The 22,485-nt window shown below is 47.2% G+C and overlaps 1 protein-coding gene across 6 annotated transcripts in view; it reads right to left on the reverse strand.

Moving 5' to 3' along the window:
* ZBTB7C (zinc finger and BTB domain containing 7C) overlaps positions 1-22,485 on the reverse strand; it is a 164,617-nt gene that overhangs the window by 42,380 nt on the left and 99,752 nt on the right. The window contains exon 1 of one of the 6 annotated variants that reach the window (XM_009565785.2): positions 3,628-3,753. The exons of 4 other annotated variants lie outside the window; for them this stretch is intronic. Coding sequence is in view for 1 of the 2 variants with exons in the window: in XM_054054502.1 (XP_053910477.1) it covers positions 128-147 (20 nt within the window). In the remaining variant the exon portion in view is untranslated. Of the gene's footprint in view, positions 1-127; positions 211-3,627; positions 3,754-22,485 lie in introns of those variants that run through there. One more of the 6 variants, XM_054054502.1, reaches the window with a different exon arrangement.

The following is a 22,485-nucleotide window of genomic DNA, read 5'->3' on the forward strand; positions in this document are numbered from 1 at the left end:
CTCAGCAGGGATAAACACCGAACCTGGGTGTGGGTTGTTTGCACAGTTAGGGAGCTGGCTGGTCTCCATCCCTCCACCCTACCTCCTCCCAGCAGTGCCAGGATCTCAATCCAAAGTGGTCTCCTACCTCCTCTTGGGCTGGCTCATCCACAAGCAACACGGAGGCACTTCCCAAACTGGTTCCCTGCTGGGTAGGTTAGGGTGGGGGATGGCAATGCCGGGCTGCTGCCTATCCCCGCATCCTAGGAACTGGAGCTACGTCGATGGTCCCAATATCCACATGGAGATGGTCCAGATCCATCATGATGCGGGACATCCTCTCCACCTCTTCTGCAGCTGCCATTGCACATCAAACTTCTTGCGCAAGCACCATCCGGGACGTAGCATCCTTCCCCCCACCCAAGAAAGCACTCACGAACACCATGCACCCATTCCTTAGGGGCAGGGACGTCTTTTTGAAGGATAAAGAACAAAGCAAACCAACAGCGGCAAGAAATAAATCTCTAATTAAGGCAAGCTGCTCACATGAGCGATACTTGACAATTACGCAGACCTGTGAGCAACGTTGCCATCGGGCGCGCAGCTCCTCTCAGGCTTCCAGTAAGGAATAAAAAAGCTCTGACTAATGTAAAGAGGCCTCCAAATCATTCTTGGCAGAGGCATCCCAGATCCCCTCCCTCTATTCATTGCTAAAGCTCTAAGCCAAGGGAAAATAAACCGTGCGGCTACCTTGCTGACCTGACATGCAGAGTGGTATAGGTGGGTGACAGAGCACCCACTTACCCCTTCTGCACCATTATGTACTAATGTAATAGTGTAGTACATATATACCTTATGCATTATATATATTTATTCCATATATAGTATATTTATATATAAATATATATGTTTTATATATATTTGTTGATAGGAGCCAGCAGGGCGAGGGAGGGGATTCTCTCCTTCTACTCCGCTCTTGTGAGACCCCACCTGGAGTCCTCCGTCTACTTTTGGAAACATCACCATAAGAAGGATATGGAACTGTCGGAACAGGCCCAGAGGAGGCTACAAAGATGATGTGAGGGCTGGAGCACCTCTGTTATGAGGACAGGCTGAGAGAGTTGGGTTTGTTCAGCCTGAAGAAGAGAAGGCTCCAGGGAGGGCTTAGAGCAGCTTCCAGTAGTGGAAGGGGCTCCAGGAAAGCTGGGGAGGGATTTTTTAGAAGGGCATGGAGTGATTAGATTAGAGGGAATGGCTTTAAATTGGAGAGGGGCAGATTTAGACTAGCTATTAGGAGGAAAATCTTCACAATGACAGTGGGGAGGCCGTGGGCAACCTGGGTGGCAGCAGTGGTGGCTGCCCCATCCCTGGAGGTGCTCAAGGCCAGGTTGGATGGGTCTTGGAGCAACCTCATCCAGTGGGAGGTGTCCCTGCCCACGGCAGGAGGGGTGTGTTTAGATGATCCTTAAGGTCCCCTCCAATTCAAACTATTCTATGATTCTATGATTCTGCCTTCTCATCCCCACCTCGCCAGGACAGCAAGAGCATGGGCAAGGATGAGCCCTCCTGTCGCAGCCCTCTTTGCTACGATCACCCAGGCACCTTCGATAACGGTGCTTTTTGATGCAGTCTGAGATCCCTCACCTTTTCTAATTACTTCCAAACTTAGAATACCATTCCACCGGTGACACTTAATGGGAATATGACCAGGACTACGGACTGGGGAGGGAAGGCTTCAGTGTTTTGAAATTATTTTAATAGCTTGCTATATAATTAAGAGCAATAGCTCTGAAATTATGTCAGTGAAACTTGCCACTTATTTATTAATTAGAGGAGGAATTTCAAAGGAGGCGAAGGGAGTTAGGTGCTGGACAGCCCCAGGCTCGGTGGAAAATCCCAGGTTGGTATGGGTAATGCTTGCTCAGTGCTCAAACACGCCAGGTCTGACTCCTCACTGCCTGGCACTTGAAGTAAACAGCACCAAGCACAAGCGTAAAGTGGGTGTTAAATGCTGGCTGCTCCAGAGCATGGGTTTGAAACGTCCTTTTTGCAGTGGTGGGAAGTGATGGAAGGCACTGGGAGACCAGGGAAAGACTGCAGAGCATCTCATCTACATTCCCAGTACTTGTTTGCTGTGTTCTCCTGGGGTGGATGCACCAGCATACACATCGAGAAGCTTGCAAAATGTGTGCTTTCCAGTGTCGGGTATTGGAGGCATTGAAGGCAGCAAGGGCTGACCATGCCCATGGCATCCACTCCCCATGAATGGGTTTTGGATAGATTCAGCTGCCTTCACTGTTCCCAATCTCCAAACCCTCCCAGGAGGAGAAACCTCCACCCAATCCCACTACCACCAAGCAGAAAGCAGGAGAAAGTCCCATTACGTCTCATTCTCCCAAATATTGTACCTGGGTGAACTAGAAGGTGGCTGCCACATCCTCCTCTTTACAACCATGCCAAGTGTTTCCCTCCACCCAACACGCTTCGGAAAGCAACGCCAGGATGGCCGAGCACCGGTTCCTCCTCTGCTGAGCACATTCCTCCCCTCCTGTTTTTATTCAGCCCAACCTTAAACAAAACCATGGCTGTTTTTATCAGGGGCACAACAGTGGAAATTACCTACAACGGAGTCGGGGGAGCTGGAGAGGGGGTTTGTGCTGCTGAAATAGCATTTAATCTCAAGAAATAAATTATTAAAGGTTAACTGGGTATCACATTCTGTCCAGCTGCATCCTGTTTGCTAGTAAAGAAGCAAAAGTTACCAAGACAGACTGAGATTTAAGCCCAGACTCCAGGTAGGGGGTCTCCAATTAAAGCACCTCCCGTTTTCCTGCAATCTCCGCTTGTGGCGTGGGCAGCGCGGAGCAGGTTGGCTTGAGCCTGCACCGAGCAGCAGCCTCATCCCAACCACACTTCCCAGCCTGTCCTTAATTGCGATTTCTCTGCCAGCACTAAATCTGCTGAGACATTTTAACTATTTAAGAGGAGGGTTGGCTGCTGCTTTTTTCCCCCCCAGCAAGTTTTCTGCCACGAAAACTGTAGCAAAAATGACTTTTAAACAAATATTAGTAAATAAATATTCTCAAAATAGAATCGATTAGAACAGAATATTACCTTATACGATGTCATATGATGCCTTGCTATGTTATTTTATATTACATTATGTTATATTATAAATATTAATCACCTGCCTCATCAGAGCCCTGCTGCCTACCCAGCAGGATATGTCAGTAGATGTGTTTTCGCATTGAGTTTTCTTATTTAAAACAAACAAACAAATAACAAAGCTAGACTTACAAAAAAAACTCCCCATAAATAGAGAGGTTGTATCGCTCAGGTGTTGATACACAGCCAAAATCTCCAGGCTTGGTAAAAATTCAAGACACCAAGCTAGGAAATCAGAAAGAGAATTGCAGGTTCGAGTTCAGACAGCAATTAAAGATGCATGTAAATGGCGATATATTAGTACAGAGGATCGCTACAACATGCTGAAGACTTCCAACAAGAAAACCATCAGCTTCGGAGCACAAAATTCAAGTGCATTCCCCCCAAAATAAACTGCAAAAGACCTAAAAAGGGGAGGGAAGGAGTAAAAAAAAAAAAAAAAATCACATATTTTAAAAGCTGAAAGTACAGCATTCAACCCACCTTCCTGCTCCAGGTACTGACTCTCGTCCTCCCCTCGCCTGCCTTGGCTGCACGGAGAATCCGCCAGTGTCGCTCCCCGGGTGTCTGCAGCCGAGCGGAGATTGTCATTGATTTGTGTGCAGAAAGTTAAGCCTTTCTAGGAGCGGTTAGGCAAATTCACTCCCACCACTCCCTCTAAACCAAAAGTATTTGGCACAGAGCCCTCCTCATCCACCTGTACTATCAAGGTCTAAAGAACACGTGGGACACGGACTGATTTTACCAGGATCTTTTCATGTTTCCTTTTTAAACAAGCACACAAAGTTCTTTGGAAAGAAAAACTTTGGGGTTTGTTGTGGTTTTGGTCTTTTTGAAACCTCATTTTTTCTTAAAGCAGATTTATCACATCCTTTTTGTTCTCCACTCAATGGGCCAAGCCCGTCCCTTGTGTAACTGGTGACCCCTGAGCATATGCTGATTTGCACCCACAGAGGTGAGTCTGTGGGCAGCTTTCCTACCGATCTGCTCCACTTCACCTGCAAACCACGCACCCGTTTTGCTGAGACAAGGTTAACCTTGCGGGGATGAAAAACTTCTCTTTTGAAAAGAACTGGCTATTATTTATCTAAAAAAAAAATAATCAGGTTTTATGCATGAATGATCCAAGAAAGGAAGAAGATGGAGGCAAGGCAACTTCAAGGGGTAGGTTGCTTACTCAAGACCAGAGTCACTGTGTAGTCCATGTATGAGACCCCAACTTGAGTGCCCAATCCAAGGAACGAGGGACTTTGAAACCCTTTCAAAGTGCACGGCTTGGGGCTTCAAAGACCCACCGGCAGCCAGAACTGAAGTCACCTCCCAGCCACCTCAGCTGCACCCATGTGGCCAACGGCTCCATCCCTCACCCACTTCCTGCAACCCTCGTCCAGGAGGATGTCCTTGGCGTAGGAGTCACCCCACCAAAGCCCGGCTCAGCTGAGTGTGCCACGTCTGCTGCCGCAAGCAGCCTAAGCCCAGCTTGCCAGCACGCACGCAACCCCAAAGGGTTGGTCATCCTGTTGAGTGATAAATAACAGGTCTCTCCTCTTCAACTTGCCGGGTGCCTTAGGGATCAGCTCATTCTTGAGATTCTGCCCAAATTAAGCAGCCACATCTCCGACCATTAATTTAAACACTGCATTTAATAAAATATTAGTTCTTCTCTGGCACAGCTATTAAGACAGTGAGGAAACACAGATTTTTTTTTTTGTTCATACAATAAACCCAACGACAGCAGTTGGACACTGAGTTCCATGTTACATCCCTTTCTGCTGGTTTTACTTCAAAGAAGTACACTAAAAAAAACCCCAAATCACAACTAAAATTGTTTATACAAGGGAAATCTTTCTGAAGCACACGGCAAAATCAAGTGTAAGATAGCCCGAGGCAACCTGGCACTCCCAGGCACGGTTTGGAAGAGCTCAATGCTCTGAGCACGGTTACTTTTGAAACCTTTATTACACTCTTTCTCGGTCTGCAGGAAAAAAAGTATTATACTGCTTCCATCCCCACACCCAAATCACTATCTGCAGCTCCTCTGACTACTGGGTTTCTAAGGAGTGTCTGAGTAAATCAGTAAATTAAGTTGGTGTGAACAATATGTCTGGCCTCAGATAAGGGTAAAGCAAAACTTGGGCAGCATCCAGCGACTGCCAAGCTGGCACAGAGAGGAACACCAATTGCCACCCACTGCTTTTCCTGGTACTCCCACAGCTTCCATCCCCGGTGGGATGGGAGAACCCATCCAACCACCCACCTGCACCCCAAGAACAAAACCAAACAACTCATTTCCCACAAAATGACTTGCTGTCATCAATCCACCAAAGCCAACTTGCTGAAGAAACAATTACTTCTATATCTCATGCACCTGAAGTGCATCGTTCATCATGTCATTTCCCTAGATGGTTTTTAATCTGCAAATATGCAAATGTCCTCAGCACCACTGAGGTGCTGCAGCACCTCCAGACAAGGGCAACAGAGCTGGGGAAGGGTTATGGGGAGCATTTGAGGGACCTGGGGTTGTTTAGCCTGGAGGAGTCTGAGGGGAGACCTCATTACTCTCTACAGCTCCCAGAAAGGAGGATGTGGTGAGGTGGGTGCTGGGCTCTTCTCCCAAGTAACAGAGGATAGGACACCAGGAAAAACCCTCAAGCTGCACCATGGGAGGTTTAGATTGGGTACAAGGAAATACTTCTTCACCAATAGGGTTCTCAGGTGATGGCAGAGAACTGCCCAAGGAAGTGGTAGAGTCACCATCCCTGGAAGTGTAGATGTGCAGACGTGTAGATGTTGTGCTTAGGGACACAGTTTAGTTGTGGAGTTGGTAGTCTTAGGCTAAAGGTTGGACTGGATGGTCTTAAAGGTCTTTTCTAACCCAAGTGATTCTACGATTAAAAAGGACTCCAAATTCCTGCAAGCCAAACCCAACATTTTCATATACAAGAATATTTGGCAGAGGACAATGACAAATGAAACATCTCAGTGAGGCCTTTGAGACCAAAGCCACTGCAGATCAACAGGTCCCCACTAAACCCTGGAAATAATTTGCCATTTTCTATGTGAAAGATTTCCAGGTTTTGATTAATGTTAACGGAGGACAGACTGGTCTCCCAGACTATAAAGGATATAAACTACTTGTAACAGGATGTGAAATAAGAATAGCAGGAGAAAGAAGAGAAGAAAAGGTTGTGCCAGATCCCATCTCAGTCCAGAAGCACAACAGGAAACCCCTAGTAAAACAAAACAACAGAAAAGGTTGTAATGATTGCTTATCCCAGGCCAGGAAAGCTCTAATTATTACACAAGTACATTGAACCGAAAGCTTTCCAGAAGAAAGAGTACTTAAAGGATGCCTGCCAATCTGAAAACTTAGAGCTCATCAAATTTAAAGATTTTTATGGCTAAAATAAATTTTGATACTTTTGCTTTCCACAACTTTTTCTTTTTTTTAATTTTAAGAATAAAGTGGCCCAAGTGTTCTGTGAATTCTTGCAAGTTTTCCTCTTGAATCTGAATTTGTCAGGCCGGTTTCAAACGTTTGTTAGTTGGAGCCCAACAATCAACTCCAGTGGATCCAGTTCTCTGAGAGCCAGAGGAATATCTTTTCCACAACAAGATTTGCTGCACCAGTCACATTTTTCAAAGGAAAATAATTTTCTTTCTCAAACACCCCTATTTCATTGCCAAAACCTGTTGTTAGAAAAAAAAAATAAAAAAATTAACAGGTTAATTTTGGTAAGAAATAAAACCCAGCAACGTATTTTCCTCTCAAATCTCACAAGAAACGGCTTGTAAAAATCCTGGCATGGTTTCCACCAAGGTGTCTATCCCACACACCCGCGTGTGTTTCCATTTGCTATGGTGCATATCCCCATTAACTACAACACCGCTCTCCGGGCAATATAGTTAAGCCTTGCCTAAGTGCTTCCAAATGTTGTCCTCATTTTAAAGGTGACGGAGTAAATGGAAGGAAGAGATGCGCGCCCACAACCTTGATGCACAACCTCATCGCTGGGGTACCACCAGGTCAGGAGGATGCAGAAAAGGAGGTTTAAGAAGGTCTCTGTGCTCATGGTTAAGGTAAGAGCTTCAAAAGGTAGTTGTAGACACTGGAAAAGGGTGAATGCATGAGTCATGAAAGGCATTTCCTTGCTAGTAGCCCACTCTCAGCAGATGAGGAGCAGTTTCCACCGACAGGCTGGATTACCAGATACCTCGTGCCACAGACTGGGCAGATTCACTGGTCCAGGCTATGTGTGCACACAAAGACGCCGTCACAATCTTCCCAGCCAAATAATAATAATAATAATAATAATAATAATAATAATAATAAAAGCTCTAAAGCAAATCAGTGAGAAAGAACGTTGATTAAGTCCTTTGCTAAAACAACACAGCCAGAGTCTCAATGATTTCATATTTGAAACCTTAATGGTAATAACATAGATTGATCCTAAGGGATCTCCAGCGCTTTGCATAATGCGAACGGTGGAACTCAACGAGGGTCCAGTGTCTTAGATGGAAATAGGGTCATTTATGCTACCAGAGGTTTCCTTGAGAAAAGAATATGCAGTTTGATTTTACAAAGGCAATGGGGATGCACGTAACCAAGACGATATTCTATAGGTATATAAGGTGTATGTGTCCACACACACGCTACGTGTGTAGCTATAGGATGGGATTTTGCCACATCGTATAGCTTTATTGGGAAGCTCTCAGCGAAGGAGCTGCACCCTGACTTTCGCATCTTCCCCAGTGTACCTGGTACTTTAGGGACCGGTACCAGCTCTGGAAATGCAGTCACCGCTGGGTGATGCTGACTCTACAGTTTGCAGTCCTTCTTGTTCCCTTGCAGCTTCATGGCGCTACAGTGGAAGGAGAACAGTCCCGCATTAGCCAAAAGGTGGCAAAACTTCAGCACCATCTTTAAATTAAGCCCATGCTTTCCTTCGAAACCATTTACCTTTCCCCATGGGGTCTTATCTTCAGCCTAATGGAGGAATATGACATCAGGCAGAGCTGCAGCCTTTGAATTCTTTTAGTCAGTGGGACAGAAAGATCATTTCCAAGGCACATTAGGATATGGCAGGCTTGGTGGCATGGCATTGGAGAGATGCTGTAAGTATAAACGCATTGCAGCCTCATCCATCTCCCGAAACAGAGCCATCCAGCTCATCTGAGATAATGGCCATTCCCAGCACTGAAGATCAGAGCCAAGAACCTCATCTGGGAGCCACCAGCAAGGAGGGAATGACCCTGGTTCCTGCGCCCCAGGGCATGTGCTGCAAATGGAGTGCATGCACATCTTCCTCCTTGCACCCATGCCTACATAAATACTTGATGTATTGCTTGATTACTTGGTTAGATGACGCATGCCTGAAGGCAGTAGCCAGGTCACTTTACTTGGTTTTAATGCTTCAGCCCTTCCTGCCGCTTCGTTGGGAAATACTTCTGAGTCTGCTTCAGCTTGCGTTTGGGCAGGGCTGGGACTGCGTGAGGACAACTGAAAGTAAAATGATCGTAGGATGAATCCTGAAGTCAAATGGACACTAATAACAAAAGGTAGGATCAAAGAGCCACTTTGCAAAGCTTGATGGTTGGTGCAAGGTTATATTAGAGATACGTTTCCCACCCTGAAGCTGGGTGAGATGAAGATTTCCAGAGACGTTCACACCTCATGGGGCTTCTTATCATCTACTTTACATGTGACACCAACCTCAATGCCAAAAAACCTTCCCAGCACCCCAGAGCGAACTTGAGATGGGTGGTTAAATCTCTTGGGGGATCAAAGAGAGGTGGTGGAGAGCATCCGCAAAGACCCAGACCCTAGTGACAGCTGCAGATTTCAGCCTGGCTTCCACTGCAATCACTTTAAAATCTCCTTGCACCATTCACAGCCCCAGTGCAGTTGCTACCTGCAGCCTCAGAAACGTGTTCTTCGCTTTGCAATTTCTCGACAGGCTATTTTTGGCTTTGCTCTCATACAAAATGAGCCACAACTCCTCGCTGGGCCTGCTCGCACCATCCCACCAATGGATGGGCTAAGGACAATGAAGCAAATTGCCCATTGTAACCAGCATGCCAGCCTCGGAGCGTTGTTGACCCTCTGTCCAGACCACTTGCTTTCATTTCCACAATCCAGAAAGTTATCCTTATTCAGCAACAAGAAACGTAACAGAAGGTCCCTGATGCAGGTGCAAACAATCTCATTTGCTTTCAAAAGCTGTGGATCAGGCCACAGCTCCTTGCAGAATATCAGATTAATAGCGAGAGGCAAATGAACCATTTTACTTCTTCTAGCTGAAAGAAAAAAAAAAAAATGCAGCTGACCTGATTTACCTTCCTGATAACATATTTAAAAAACGCTCCCAGGCTGAGGACTTCGCCAGCTGAGATTTGGTACAAAATAAGACTGCTTATGTCATGACGGCAACCTTCTGAAAAATGCTGCTTTAGATGGGAAAGCTCACAAGACCCCTAGGTATAATGATCTCAGCTATATCAATAACCACATTTCGGCAGATTCATTATCTGCTCGCCGGCCTGCCCCGCCGCACAGCGAAGCACTGCAGCAGGACAGAGCGAGAAAGGACAACACTGAATTCAGCCGTTCTTCCCACAGAAAAATTGACATTGTGGGTCATTCTTTTCCCTAGCAAAAGCCAAGCTTTTATTTCCTCTGCTTTCAGACGACGCTTGGGAGGGAGGACCTAAGCTACACACAATATAGAACGCGACCAATCAATCTCCCTTTAGTGAGAAGAATATTTTCCTTCACAGCTTGCATCTTCGCTCCCCAAGCGTCCTCATCCCATGCTGTCCCAAACTTTACAGCAGAACGTTTTTCCACCTTTGCCTATTCCTCCTAATATTCACTCTGTTATTCAAGATTTTAAGCACCATGCCAACTACGCGTGGAGTTCAGACCTCGATTCATACAAAATCTAGGCGACAAAACAAAGGTTTATTTCGTAGTGGTACTTCCAAGCAACAGGGACTGTTATGATTATGTATTATGCCCTCCAGCTTCATACAAAATAAAATACTTCACCCAGTAATTTCTGCAGTGAGGCCCTCGTTCCCGCCTGCCCTCCAGCATTTAGAAGCAAAGGCAATCTTGGCTGAAAGATTTCAAATCAAGGGGGTCTTTTCCTGATCCTTGACAAGTGTTTCTAGCAGTTTATTAGTCTCAGTGTAAGAAAATCTTTTTCCTTTTTCTTTTTTTTTCTCCTGGTCGTGCCTTGCTCTAGTTTCCGAGCCCCTCATCACACCAAGCCTTTTTCTGCTAAAGAAAACAGTGTCTTGCTTCCCAAAGCTGGGACTTGAAGGCCATGATCCCATGAGCAAGGATGGGAGCTATGAGCACCTCCTTCCCAGCGTATATCATGGCCGGGCTACGCACCTCTACTGGCAACAGTGGTGGCTGCAGAGAGCTGGTCCAGGGGTGGAGATCACTCAGGAAAAAAGCCATGGATAGGTGGGTGGAGGCTTGAACAGATTAAAAGCTGGACCCTGTGGTCTCTCCACACTGCTGTGTCCCCTCAGCCCTGAGCTTCCCCCCTCTTCTTGCTGCGGAAAGCTGGAAGGAGAAATACCAGCAGAGAGCAATGCGCAGGAGGAGCCGGCACAGCCCTACCTTTTCCTATGGAGGAGAAAGAGGCCATCTGCCCTCTTCTCCCAGCCTGAACGGGCTGGACCCTGACACAAGGACAACGTAGTGCAATTCTACATTCTCATAGTATAGAATTTCTTCCTTATATCTAATTTAAATTTCCACTCTTTCAGTTTAAAGCCATTACCACTTGTCCTATCACTACATGACCTTGTACGAAGTCCCTCTTCAGCTTTCTTGTAGGACTCTGTTAGATACTTGGAAGCTGCTCTAAGGTGTCCATGGAGCCTTCTCTTCTCCAGGCTGAACAGCCCCAACTCTCTCAGCCTGTCCTTGTATGTCAGGTTCTCCAGCCCCCAGATCATCTTTGTTGCCACCTCTGGGCTTGTTTCAACAGTTCCATGTCCTTCTCATGTCAGGGGCCTTAGGGCTGGATGCAGTATTCTAAGTAGGGTCTCATGAGAGTGGAGTAGAGGGGCAGAATCCCCTCCCTTTCCCTGCTGGCCCCACTTTGGATGCAGCCCAGGATATGATTGGCTTTCTGGGCTGGAGGAGCACTTTGCCAATTTGTGTTGAGCTTTTCATCCACCAGCAACCCAAGTCCTTCTCTTCAGGGCTGCTCCCAACCCATATTCTGCCCAGCCTGTAATTGTGCTTGGGATTGTCCTAACCCAAGTGCAGGACCTTGCACTTGTCCTTGTGGATCTTCAATATGGTTCACACAGCCCCACCTCTCAAGTCCGTCCAGGTCCCTCTGGATGGCATCCCTTCCCTCCAGCAAGTGGACTGCATCATACAGGTTGGGGTAGTCACTAAATTTGCTGAGGGGGCACTTAATCCCACTGTCCATGTCTGCAACAAAACATTAAACAGTGCCAGTTCCCATTTCCACCCCTGAGGAACGCCACTTGTCAGCGGTCTCCATTTGGATATCAAGCCTTGCCCAAAACTCTTTGAAATCAACCGAATGATGTTGCCATGCTGTGGATGGGCTGTCCCATCACCAAGGCGTCCTCGAGTGCTGCCTCGGAGCATGTGCAGTAATTGCAGGTCAAAGCCCCCTCATCGCCTCCCACCTCGCTGAACCAGCAGCAATGAAGAGGATAAGACAATCACTGCAGAAAAACTCAATTTCTGGCTCAGCCAACACAACCCGTGCATGGGAAACTCATGCTGCCCTCATCTCGTGGAACAGCAAATGGAAGGATCGGTGAAGACAGGCTGTGGATAGAAATAAAGCCGCCCTTTCTACAGGACACCCACTACCCTTATGTCACCCATAGTGGTAACACCATTCCCAGGGCTCTGCTGTGTGCAGGAGGAGCCTCTGGAGTAGCTCTGCCCCAAGCCCTGGGTTTTATTTTTTAAGAAATCCTGAGCAGGAGGGATGGACGGAAATGGCAGGAAAGGTAAAGGACAAAAGTGTGATGGGAGAAAGAGAGAGCAGCTCTCCTCTCAGTCAAGGGAGACAGCAAGCAGTCACAGACTGATAAGAAGAGATGAGGGCTTGTCCATCCATGGATGACTAACCTTAAATTAACAAGAAAACATGGAGGTGAGGGATTAACAGATATGTTAAGATGTAAAAAGTCACGACATAAAAATATCATAGAATCATAGAATCACTAGGTTGGAAAAGACCTACTGGATCATGGAGTCCAACCATTCCTATCAATCCCTAAACCATGCCCCTCATATCTGAAGGATTTGGGGCAAATCTCTTCCTCTGTGGAATGGTTGAGCGTTTGATGGTTTTGGAGCTCTTGGAGGTGGTGCAACTGCTCAGCAACCACAATGGATGGGCAACAGCAGAGCAAATTAATAAGTCCTCCTTAATAAATGCAAAGCTGTGCAGGGAAGGGAGAGGAATTTCTGCTCCTCAGGCATCTTCCAGTATCCTAAACTGTGTCAAACCAAGGAAGGAACCTCCCACAACTGAGACAGCATGGTGAAGACCTCTGCCCTGTGCACAGTCACAGCCGCAAAGCTAACAAGATGTTCTGCTCCATATGGAAAGGGACAGTGAATAATCCTGGAAATATTATAATGCCTTTGTATAAATCAGTAGCACAGCCTCAGATGGGGAGAAAAGTAATGATGCAGAAAAGGCAAGAAGCGTTCAATCAATATTTCTGCTCTGCATTTCGAAAGAAGCAGGATGAGACGCTTGTATCACAAGAGGAGGATGAAGTACTTTCCAGTCCATTAGTAACCAAGGATGTTGTTAAACAGCATCTACTAGCGATAAACAATTTTAAATCAGCAGGCCTGGATAACTTGCTCCCAAGAGCCCTGCAACAGCTGGCTGAGAATCTCTCTGGCCTGCTGATGTTAATTTTTAGTAAATCTTGGAATACTGGGCAAGATCCAGACAGCTGGAAGCATCCAAATGCTGTAGCGATCTGCAAAAAGGGCAAGCGGGATGGCCTGATGAAAAGGTTGGCTTGTCTGCCGTCAGTCACAGCGAAAATAACAAGAACTCTCCTGAGAATCAACCAGAAGAGGAAATAAAGTATGGGAATACAGTTAATGCTTGTCAGAGGGGTTCTGCAGCAAACACACCATGTCAAACAAAGCTGATGCTGTTCTTTGAGAAGATTACAAGTTTGGTTAATAAAGATAATTGCCTAGAGATAATACACATAGGCTTCTGTATGGCATTTGTTTTACTGTGACATGACATGCTGATTAAAAAATGAGCACTGTATTACACAAATAAAGCATGTGGGGGGGGTATCAGAGCTGATCACAACAGATAGCTGTCCGAGGGGAATCAGCCTGTTTCCAGGGGGATTTCACAAGGCTCAATCTGAGCCCTAGTATTCAGCCTTTTCTTATCTGGAAGCAAATATCGCTGCTGATAAACCAGCTACGTGCTAGACAAACAAGAGAGGATAAACCATCTGAGATGATGGTAGCAAAGCATCTGGCTGGGGTCATCACTCCACCCCAGAGGATGAGAAGAAGGGGACAGTTGGTGAAAAAACAGAGAAGGGATGCCCAGAACTGATGCAGAAACCAGGAGGTGACTCCATGGCAGGCGGTGGTGGTGACCAAACCCCAGCAGAGAGACACAGAGGCCTGGCCCAGCAGCGTTGGATGTTTCACACACTCCAACACGTCTGAGGAACAATCCCTGGAATGGGTATCAGAAGGTAAATCAGAGCCTGGAATGAGAGGGGTCAGGACTGGTGGACTCCACACTGCAAGATCCTGCAGCACCTGGGGCGTAGAAGAGGATGTATGACCCAGCCCAGACCTTTCTGTGCTCTTCACAGGGCTCAATTCTGATGCTGACCTCTGTGACCCCACATAAATCAATTAAAGCTTGACCCAGCTGTTTTTGTAAGAGGAATACTTCCACCTGGCCTTTCCTACCCCCAGGCCTTAGCTGTTCCTTGGGAGAACGCAACACTTAATGCATGGGTCAAAACCTGAGTGACACTTTGAAGGCAAGCACAGGGGTGCCAGCCATGGAAGTGGTCATCCCTGTGGGCAGCCCCTTAGACTTGGACATGTAGGTCTCATCTGCTGCTTCAAAACCAGAAACCTAGCAGGTGAAAGAAAAGGTTTTCAGAAATGCTTATCAAGAAAACGGGAAAAGCTTGAACTACCATACATGAAGAAGCTTCGCTGCATCAGAGTTGCACCAATAAAACTTATATTATCCCTAGCATCCTATTAGCATCACCACCTCTTTTCCCCCTAAACTGGTACCGCCTTTTTTCTGAGTTATCATGCAAATACTCCCAAAGCCACGTGCAACTGTGTCTCCAATGTTATTGCGCTTTATTTCTACTCTCTCATCTTCAGAAGAACAGAAGTTGTTCAGCAAAGGCAGCACTGCCTGATGGACCAGGTGGCTGACGCGCTACGGAGGAGGAAGGCTGAGTGATGGGCAGCCAATCTGAAGGTGTGTGTGCAAGGGGGGTGAAGGTGGAGGGCAGGGGGAACACGGCTTGTGAAGAGCTGCTCATCCTGGGCATGACTGGTCAACATCCATCCCTTGCTTGGACGGACGCTGGAGATGAGATGTGTGGCTCAGCAAATTCATGGGAGATCACTTTTCTCCAGGTTAAGAGCAGGAGAGGGCCTTGCAGGGGAGAGGAAGGTGCACGTCCATGGACTGATGCATGCTCTCATTCTCAAGTCCCAAGAGTAAGTCCCTGTCTTTGGTCTTCAAGGCACTGCAGAGGAAAGGAATAGGTCCCTTTGGACACATCAGGCCAGGTCATGGAAGCAGGGCTCCCTACCCAAACTTCATTTGTGTCTTCTCTATTTGGTATCGCCCTTTCTTCCTGCTGTTTCTGCAGTTGCCTTGGAAGGGACCAGACCTGCTCAACCATGAAAGAGATGAGGGGAAACTTTTCTCTCTCGACAGCCAAGAAAACCCCGAGCAAGCTCAAGTCTGCACCAGGCACACAATGGTTCGGAAACCCAATGGGACCACAAGGAGATCACTGGAGCGGCTGCTGACTCCTTGCTTTCCCAACCCTTGATGCTGGGGGGAGAGAACAGATCCCCCGGGCAGCCAGAAAGGGAGGAGGGTCTCACAGAGGACTGACTCTGTGGCACCTCCCACGGAGGACCCTACTGGCCCCATGGACAATGACCTAACTCCAGCCCGAGCCAAGCCCAAAGGCTTACTCAGCTCCAGCTGCACCAATCTAGTGGAGGTGGGCAATGGTCTCTGGGAAAAAAAAAGCCTTACAGAAAAGCACGGATTTTTTATGCCATGATATCTTTTTCTCTTCCTGAAACCCACTCAAGGAAAAAATTTAGCGTCCAGCTTCTTTTCTCCACCTACCATGATTTGTAGAGGGATTCTTACCACTGCGCGTGTCCTAAACCTTCAGAGTTCACCATGGCAGCTAAAAATGACCTCTGGCTAAGGGCATCCCACTCATTTGGCCTCACGTTTCCATTTGACTTTGCCACTAACCAGGGATGGAGAACTTGCTGCTCACAACATTCCCCAAACACTCCTTTGACCATTCTTGCTTCAGGGACATAAAGGGGGTCAACAACGCAGATTCCAGGTGTTAAACCCAAACAGGTTCCATCCATCAACGTTTGAGCAGAGGATTAGAATACATTGCTATTGCTGAAGGTGAATTCAAGAGATAAGGCATTAAATCAAAGTCTTATCTAATATGAGACATTACAAATTGTTTCAAACTTGGGCAAAACCACCCGGCCAGTTTGTCTTAAATTCACTGAATCCCACCACATGCAGTTTTGGTGAGGTGAAACACACCAAAGGTGGAGCATTCGTCAAAGAAGCTGCAGCCACCTTATTGGGCTGCCCAGATGCAAGGTGAAAATTTGGTGCTTACCCAAAAAAACGACAATCTGGGGTCTCATCTGCAAATGCTGTTGGGAAGACACGATGGGTACCAGTCACAGTCCTTGAATCCGGGATCATCTTCCCTACTGTGGCTCTGATCACCTAAGCAGCCAGCAGCTCGCAGAAGACACCACCAATTTTGGTTGCCTCGTCTATCTCATTTGAATTTATCAGAAAGGGTGCACCAAAACGGGCAGCATCCAGATCCCTGTGGCTGCCCTCGAGCACTTTGTTCCCGTGTCCCTGGACTAAAGGAGATGATCTACCGTGGCATTGCTCCCAAGTGTGCCTTTAAATATCCATGGCTGGCACAAAGTCCTCAGTGGGTAAGAGCCCTGCCAGGACCACCCTGCGATGCACCACTGCCTTGCCTGCCTCCCACCTCTTATTCCTCCACGGCTCTACATCCAAAAGCAGCAGGAGCAGAACAGAATCACAAGCACTCCATCCTTCCAAAAAAAGATATTATTTTCACTCCCACCTTCCTTCTCACCCCTACCCCAGCACCCTGCTCGCCCAATGTGATTTTACTCTGCGGCAATTTACACTTCATTAGGCAGAACATCCCCCCTCTCCAGCTGAGCCCAACACGGCACAGCCAGAGCAAATTATTTAGATGAGAAGGGAAAAAAATAATTAAATCATCACAGCAGACAAAGGTTTCTTGTCTTAAAATCCTTACTCAGACAGCACATCGGGCAGGTTGGCACCACGATTAGGTGTTGTTGCATAAGCAGGGGCTTCTGTCAGGGTTGGTCCGAGCACCTCATGGCAACACCCTCCCAAATTCAGCAACAGTGACCCCAAGGGCTCACCCAGGTGCCCAGCTTTAAGCAGACAGATGGAACCTGGAATTTCACATTTAGGGAGACGTGTAAGGTCTGGGTGCTGCTGTGGAATCGGACCACTCACCCAAAAGGGGCAGGATGTGGCCCCGTGAGGTTCCATCTCACTATAGCTGCACCCCAAATCTCGGCAGGCAGGGAGTACCCCTGTCCCCTCAAGTTCTTCCCAAAAGATTTGACTCTGATTGCTCCAGCAGGACTTAATTTTTCAACAGGTTAGAATTGTAATTGCATATTTTTCCCCTCCATAATAAAGAAAAAAAGGAGGAGTAGGATGGACTCATTTATCATGTGCAGCCAAACCCCAGGCTGGACTCTGTGAAATGAAAATGAGTCGGTGACACTTTGTATAATGGCATTCCAGTTTGTTCTCCTAAATAATTTGTATTTTAATGAGTCCTTTTTTGCTCCGGCACTAGTTTGTAGCCCCAACACTTTCTCAAGTCTTTCTGTGCTTAATTTGATTTTAAAAAATTCCCAGTGTCGTTTTTTTATTAGCAAAAAGAAAAAGAAAGGCAGGCTCAATTCCTTCCTGGCTTAGATGGGAGCAGGTAATGAATCTCTGTGTGCAGGAGATGGCTCTTATCTCCATGGCCTTGCCGTTCCCAAAGCTACGTATTTAAAAAACTCCCCTATCATGAGATAATGGGAACAGAGAAAGTCAGCAAAAGAAACAAAAAGACAATCAGGAGCTTTACAGAAGCAGGGGAGCACCATGATTTCCACCTGATCTTCTCCTGCTGGGACAGGTCTTTTAGGTCAAGACACTATAAATAAGAAGAATTTGCTCTGGGGAGCGTAGAGATGCACTCTACATCAAAAAGCTATCTTTGCATCACTTGGACTTCCTTAGGGCTTCTGTGTTTGGGTCACGCTCAGCTTGCCATGGAATAGAGGTCATTCGTGGTGGTGGGGTGGCTTAGCCAGGTTAACTGAAAGTTACACCCTGCACCCGAACACTGGCTGGTCCTGGCCATGGTAGGTGCCCACAGAACGGCAGCTGCTTCCAATCCCACAGCACACCTGAATGTGCCAAAGCTGATCGTCAACAGCCACAACCACAGCAAGCTGTGATGGCACTTCCAAGCCATCATAAAATCTGACCTGTTCAAACGCTATGTCACACATACTCAACCTACTCTTAGAGGCTGCTTGAGCTAGAAAGCTTGTGGATGTGGTGAAAAAGTTCTGTAGAGGAGTGGGAACTGCAAGGTGGGGCACCATCTTCCCTCTCCTTCTTCTGAATCCCATCAGGTGCTGACAGAATCAGAGAATCATAGAATAGTTAAGGTTGGAAGGGACCTTAAAGCCCATCCAGTTCTATCCCCCTGCCATGGGCAGGGACACCTCCCACTGGATCAGGTTGCTCCAAGCCACATCCAACCTGGCCTTGAACACCTCCAGGGATGGGGCAGCCACAGCTTCCCTGGGCAACCTGGGCCAGTGTCTCACCACTCTCATGGTGAAGAAATTCTTCCAAATGTGATGGCAGTGCATATTCCTTCACTACCCTGAAGATAGCGTGTGCTCCTGCTCACGGAGGGCACAGCGCGGTGGCCTGCCGGGTGGCATCTCATCATGATAGCCCCTCACACCAAGTGCTGGAGCAAGCGTTGTCCCAGCTAAAGGATGGAGCAGCGATAGCTAAAATGGTCAGGAGGAGGGAAGGAGTAGACGTACAGTGGCATGTATGTCCCCACATTAGTCTAATGAGCCTCATAAACGGGGAGGACATTGTTCTGCAGATGGGTGGGATACAGGCAGCGGATGCAGCTGTGGAGAGACAAGGACTCCTGCCCTGCTCCCGGAAAAGAGGAGCTTGGGAAGAGCGCTAGGAGGATGACAGGCTCTGTGGGTGATTGCAGCTTAAACCAGGTCAGGGCTGGGGTGACCCTGATGAACTGGAGATAGCTGGGTTATATAATGTGCCCCTATTGGTCCATCACCGCTGTGCTACCTAATCCCTTCAGGCCACCATTCCCTCCCCAGAACTCCAAGGCTGTAGGAGAAAAGAGATACCAAACAAGTAAGTGAGAGGTCAGAAAAGCACCTCCAGTCCACCTCTCATTTCACTGGGAGGAATTACAGAGAAAGACAGCTCATAAGCAAGGCTGAAGGAAGGCTGGCTTACCAAAACACAAAACCTCAGACAATTTTGCTAATATCAGCCTAACCAGGGTCAAACAACTCTTGCCTTCAGACTGGTGAAAGAAATGTCATAGGTTTATATACCAGTTTATTTCTACCCATTTAACAAATCAACATTTCCTTCTCATCCTCCCTCCCTGGCGTAGCAGCTGCTGTAGCTCAGAGTGAAGCATTACTCCTAGTTCCCAAAGCCTTGGAGATACACTTGACCTTCATTATTGCCCTGTTTTAATTTCCAGCCTCCCTTCGCTTACCCTCCCCCGTGGAGCCCTGCCAGACTTTCTCCCTCCCTTGAGACCACCCTTGCTGCTGTTTTACTTGGGTTTTAATCACCTCCTACTTTGACTACTCCACTTGCCTCTTTTACAGCCTTCCTCGGTGCTGTGCCATCTCACCAGCCTTTTTGGGAGTACCAAATGGACCAGCCAAATTACTCTTAGGAAATACCTACTCTTTTCTTGGTTTCTTCTCTGGTCTGGGAAGAGCTTCAAAGCCGCTATTCCCACTGGCAGGATCCACAGGAGCAAAGCTCACAGACAAGGCCAGCAATGATCTGAAGAGCCCAAGCAACCAGGCATTAAAGTTTTAGGGTCAAAATACAGGGTCCACCAATTGCTCTAAGCAGCCCAAGACCATCAAGGCTGATGCACCAAATCCCTGGCTACTCCTCCAGGAAGGTGCTCTCTCAACCTCAAACAGCTCAATGTTGTTTTAAACCCTGAATAAGGAGGTCTAATCCCCCTTTCAAATATCCTTCCTGCTAATTTATAGCTCTTGTTTTCTTTTCCATCCCTAAACAACATCCAAGCCTTATTTGAGTATTAAGTTCCCGGCTTTGGAGGCATCCTGTGGCAGTGCATTTCACAGATGTAACCCAAGGGGAGAGCATTTTCTTATGGACACAGCTGCTTCCTTAAACAGACTTTGTGTCATGAGATAGGGAGATCAGAGATGTCCACTGTGCTGTCTCTGGATGCTCATTAGGTTAGAGGTGCTACAGTAGACTTTCCTCTGTCTCTGTTTGGCTCTGTGCTGTTCCCCCAGCTTTTTCCAGCCTCTCTCTCAGTGCTTTTTTCCTCTGGCTGGTAATTGTTCTCATTGCCCTTCGCTCACAGATGGTCCTCGGAGAGCTCAGTATTGATGTGGTGCCAGGTCTCCTCAATCCCAGCTGCTAAACTGCATTAGGAGACCAGCTACCACTCAGCAGAGACCGCTCCTCCAGTCCATCTGCCCTTTCACACCCAGCGCATTGCTGGAAGGGCATTTGCTCACCAGAGCTGCCACATCTGGACAACCTCTAGATCCCATCACAGCAGACAGGTCACCCTCCAGCCCCACTGCCCGCCACCCAAAGCCTCCCAGGTCTACCCGAATCTCCCCATTCACCTTTCCTCCTTGACATCACACCCACCGTGCAGCTGAATCATTTGCACGATCCAAACCTCTCCTTCAAGCTTTCCCATTCTCTTTGGCTTAAGAGAGCCTCTGTAGTCCCAGCTCAGGAAAACTTATCCACAGAGGGGTCCTCTGTGCTCACAGAGCTGAAATTTTTTATGGTGAGAGTGGTGAAACACCAGCCGGGGTTGCCCAGAGAGGTGGTGGATGCCCCATTCCTGGAAACATTCAAGGTCAAGTTGGACGGGGCTCTGAGCAACCTGATCCAGCTGAAGATGTCCCCGCTCACCACAGGGAGGGTTGACCAGATGGAGACCTTTAAAGATCCCCATCAACCAAAATCATTCTGTGGTTCTATGATTCCAGCTCCTGGACTCCAGCCCTACTTCACAGGGACAACCTGGACTGCCAAGAAGGGAGGATAGATGCAAGAGGAAGAAAACAAGGAGAGGTAAAAGCAAAGCAGATCAGAAGGATGTGAAAGCAGCTCTTATTTTTCACCAGACCAAGTTGTTTTTGGAGGCACAAACACTAGGTTCATTCATAAAGCAGCTAAATGCTGGTTTTTTTGATGGAAACAATGAATTAGCAACGATGAGCAGCGACAGGATAAATGACTTTTTTCCTGCCTCCCAAAGTGTGTTTTTTCTTTCCTAACCCGGCAGCCAACTGCTTACCGAGGTCCACAGAGCTCAGCCCCAGTGATCTGGAGCCTCCAGGGAAGCCCAAGGGCTTGGAAAGCAGCTTCCTGCAAAGCCATCTCCTTCCCCATGGCTCCACACCCTTCCCAACCAAACCCAGGGAAGTGAGGGTCTGGAGGGGACTCCACCTTAGCACTGAGGATGTGAAGCATGAGCATTGCCACCCAGCAAGGCGACAGCCCCATGGAACAAAGCTGCATCATAGGAAGTTCAGATTGGACATCAGGAAAAGGTCCCTCACCGAGGGGGTGGTTGGTCAATAGAACAGGGTCCACAGGGAAATGGTCATGGCGCTGACTCCGTCAGACTTCAAAGACAATGCTCTAAGTCATATAATTCAGTTTTAGGTAGTCCTGCAAGAAGCAGAGAATTGGACTCAACGATCGTAAGGTCCCTTCCAACCTGAGATATTCTACGATTCTGTGATCAGTGCCCTAGACCAGGCAGGTAGGACCCAACCTAACTCACCCATCATTACTCAACATCAAAAAAAATCCCAGTTCACGAGTGCTGCAAACCCAGTGCCTTTCAGCAACGCACAATCTAGCTTCAGAGCAATACAAAGAAAGTGGTTTGACTTTCGGTTTCTGCTATCTCAAAACCTATCAGAGGGATACGCTACCTTACGCTAACATAACGGATTAAAGCAGAAGATAAAATGTCATTCCATTATCTATTTATTAAAAGCACCACTTGAACTGCTTTTATTCTGCATACATCTCCCAGTAAAGAGGCACTCCTTGACTGTGTAAATCAGCGAGCAATTGTGTTTTAACAGCCTTTAGAATGGCATTTCCCCACAGTTTTAGATGGACTATCAGACAGAAAACCTCTTCCAAACTCACTTATCATAACAGGCGTGAGCACAGAGCTCTTTACCGCTCCTCTACCATGGAGACAAATACAAAATGCGCTTGTAAAACTCACAAAGCATAGATCATTCCCACCTTTCACCCGGCTGCATGAATATCCTTAATGACAGGTCAAAATAAATAATTTTGCAAGCAGAAGAGAACTATTCAGCTCCTACTGACAGATGGGACTTCTGATAGGCAACAAAATGCAGGCTGCAGTTCCCAACACACCGATGCTACCGGTTCTACTGTAATCAGTTCTGGCAAAACCATAAAGGATGAAGCCACTTCAAATTACCCAGCTCCAGGGGCAAAAGGGGAAGAAATGATGCTGAATTTTCAGTAAATATTTCAGGTGTGAATATAACAGTATCTATAAACTGCAAAAAAAAGGGGAGGTGGTTGGATTATCTTTGCTCCATCAGAATAAATTGGCTTTTGG

The sequence above is a fragment of the Cuculus canorus genome, chromosome Z (genome assembly GCF_017976375.1).
Source record: "Cuculus canorus isolate bCucCan1 chromosome Z, bCucCan1.pri, whole genome shotgun sequence".
NCBI lineage: Eukaryota > Metazoa > Chordata > Aves > Cuculiformes > Cuculidae > Cuculus > Cuculus canorus.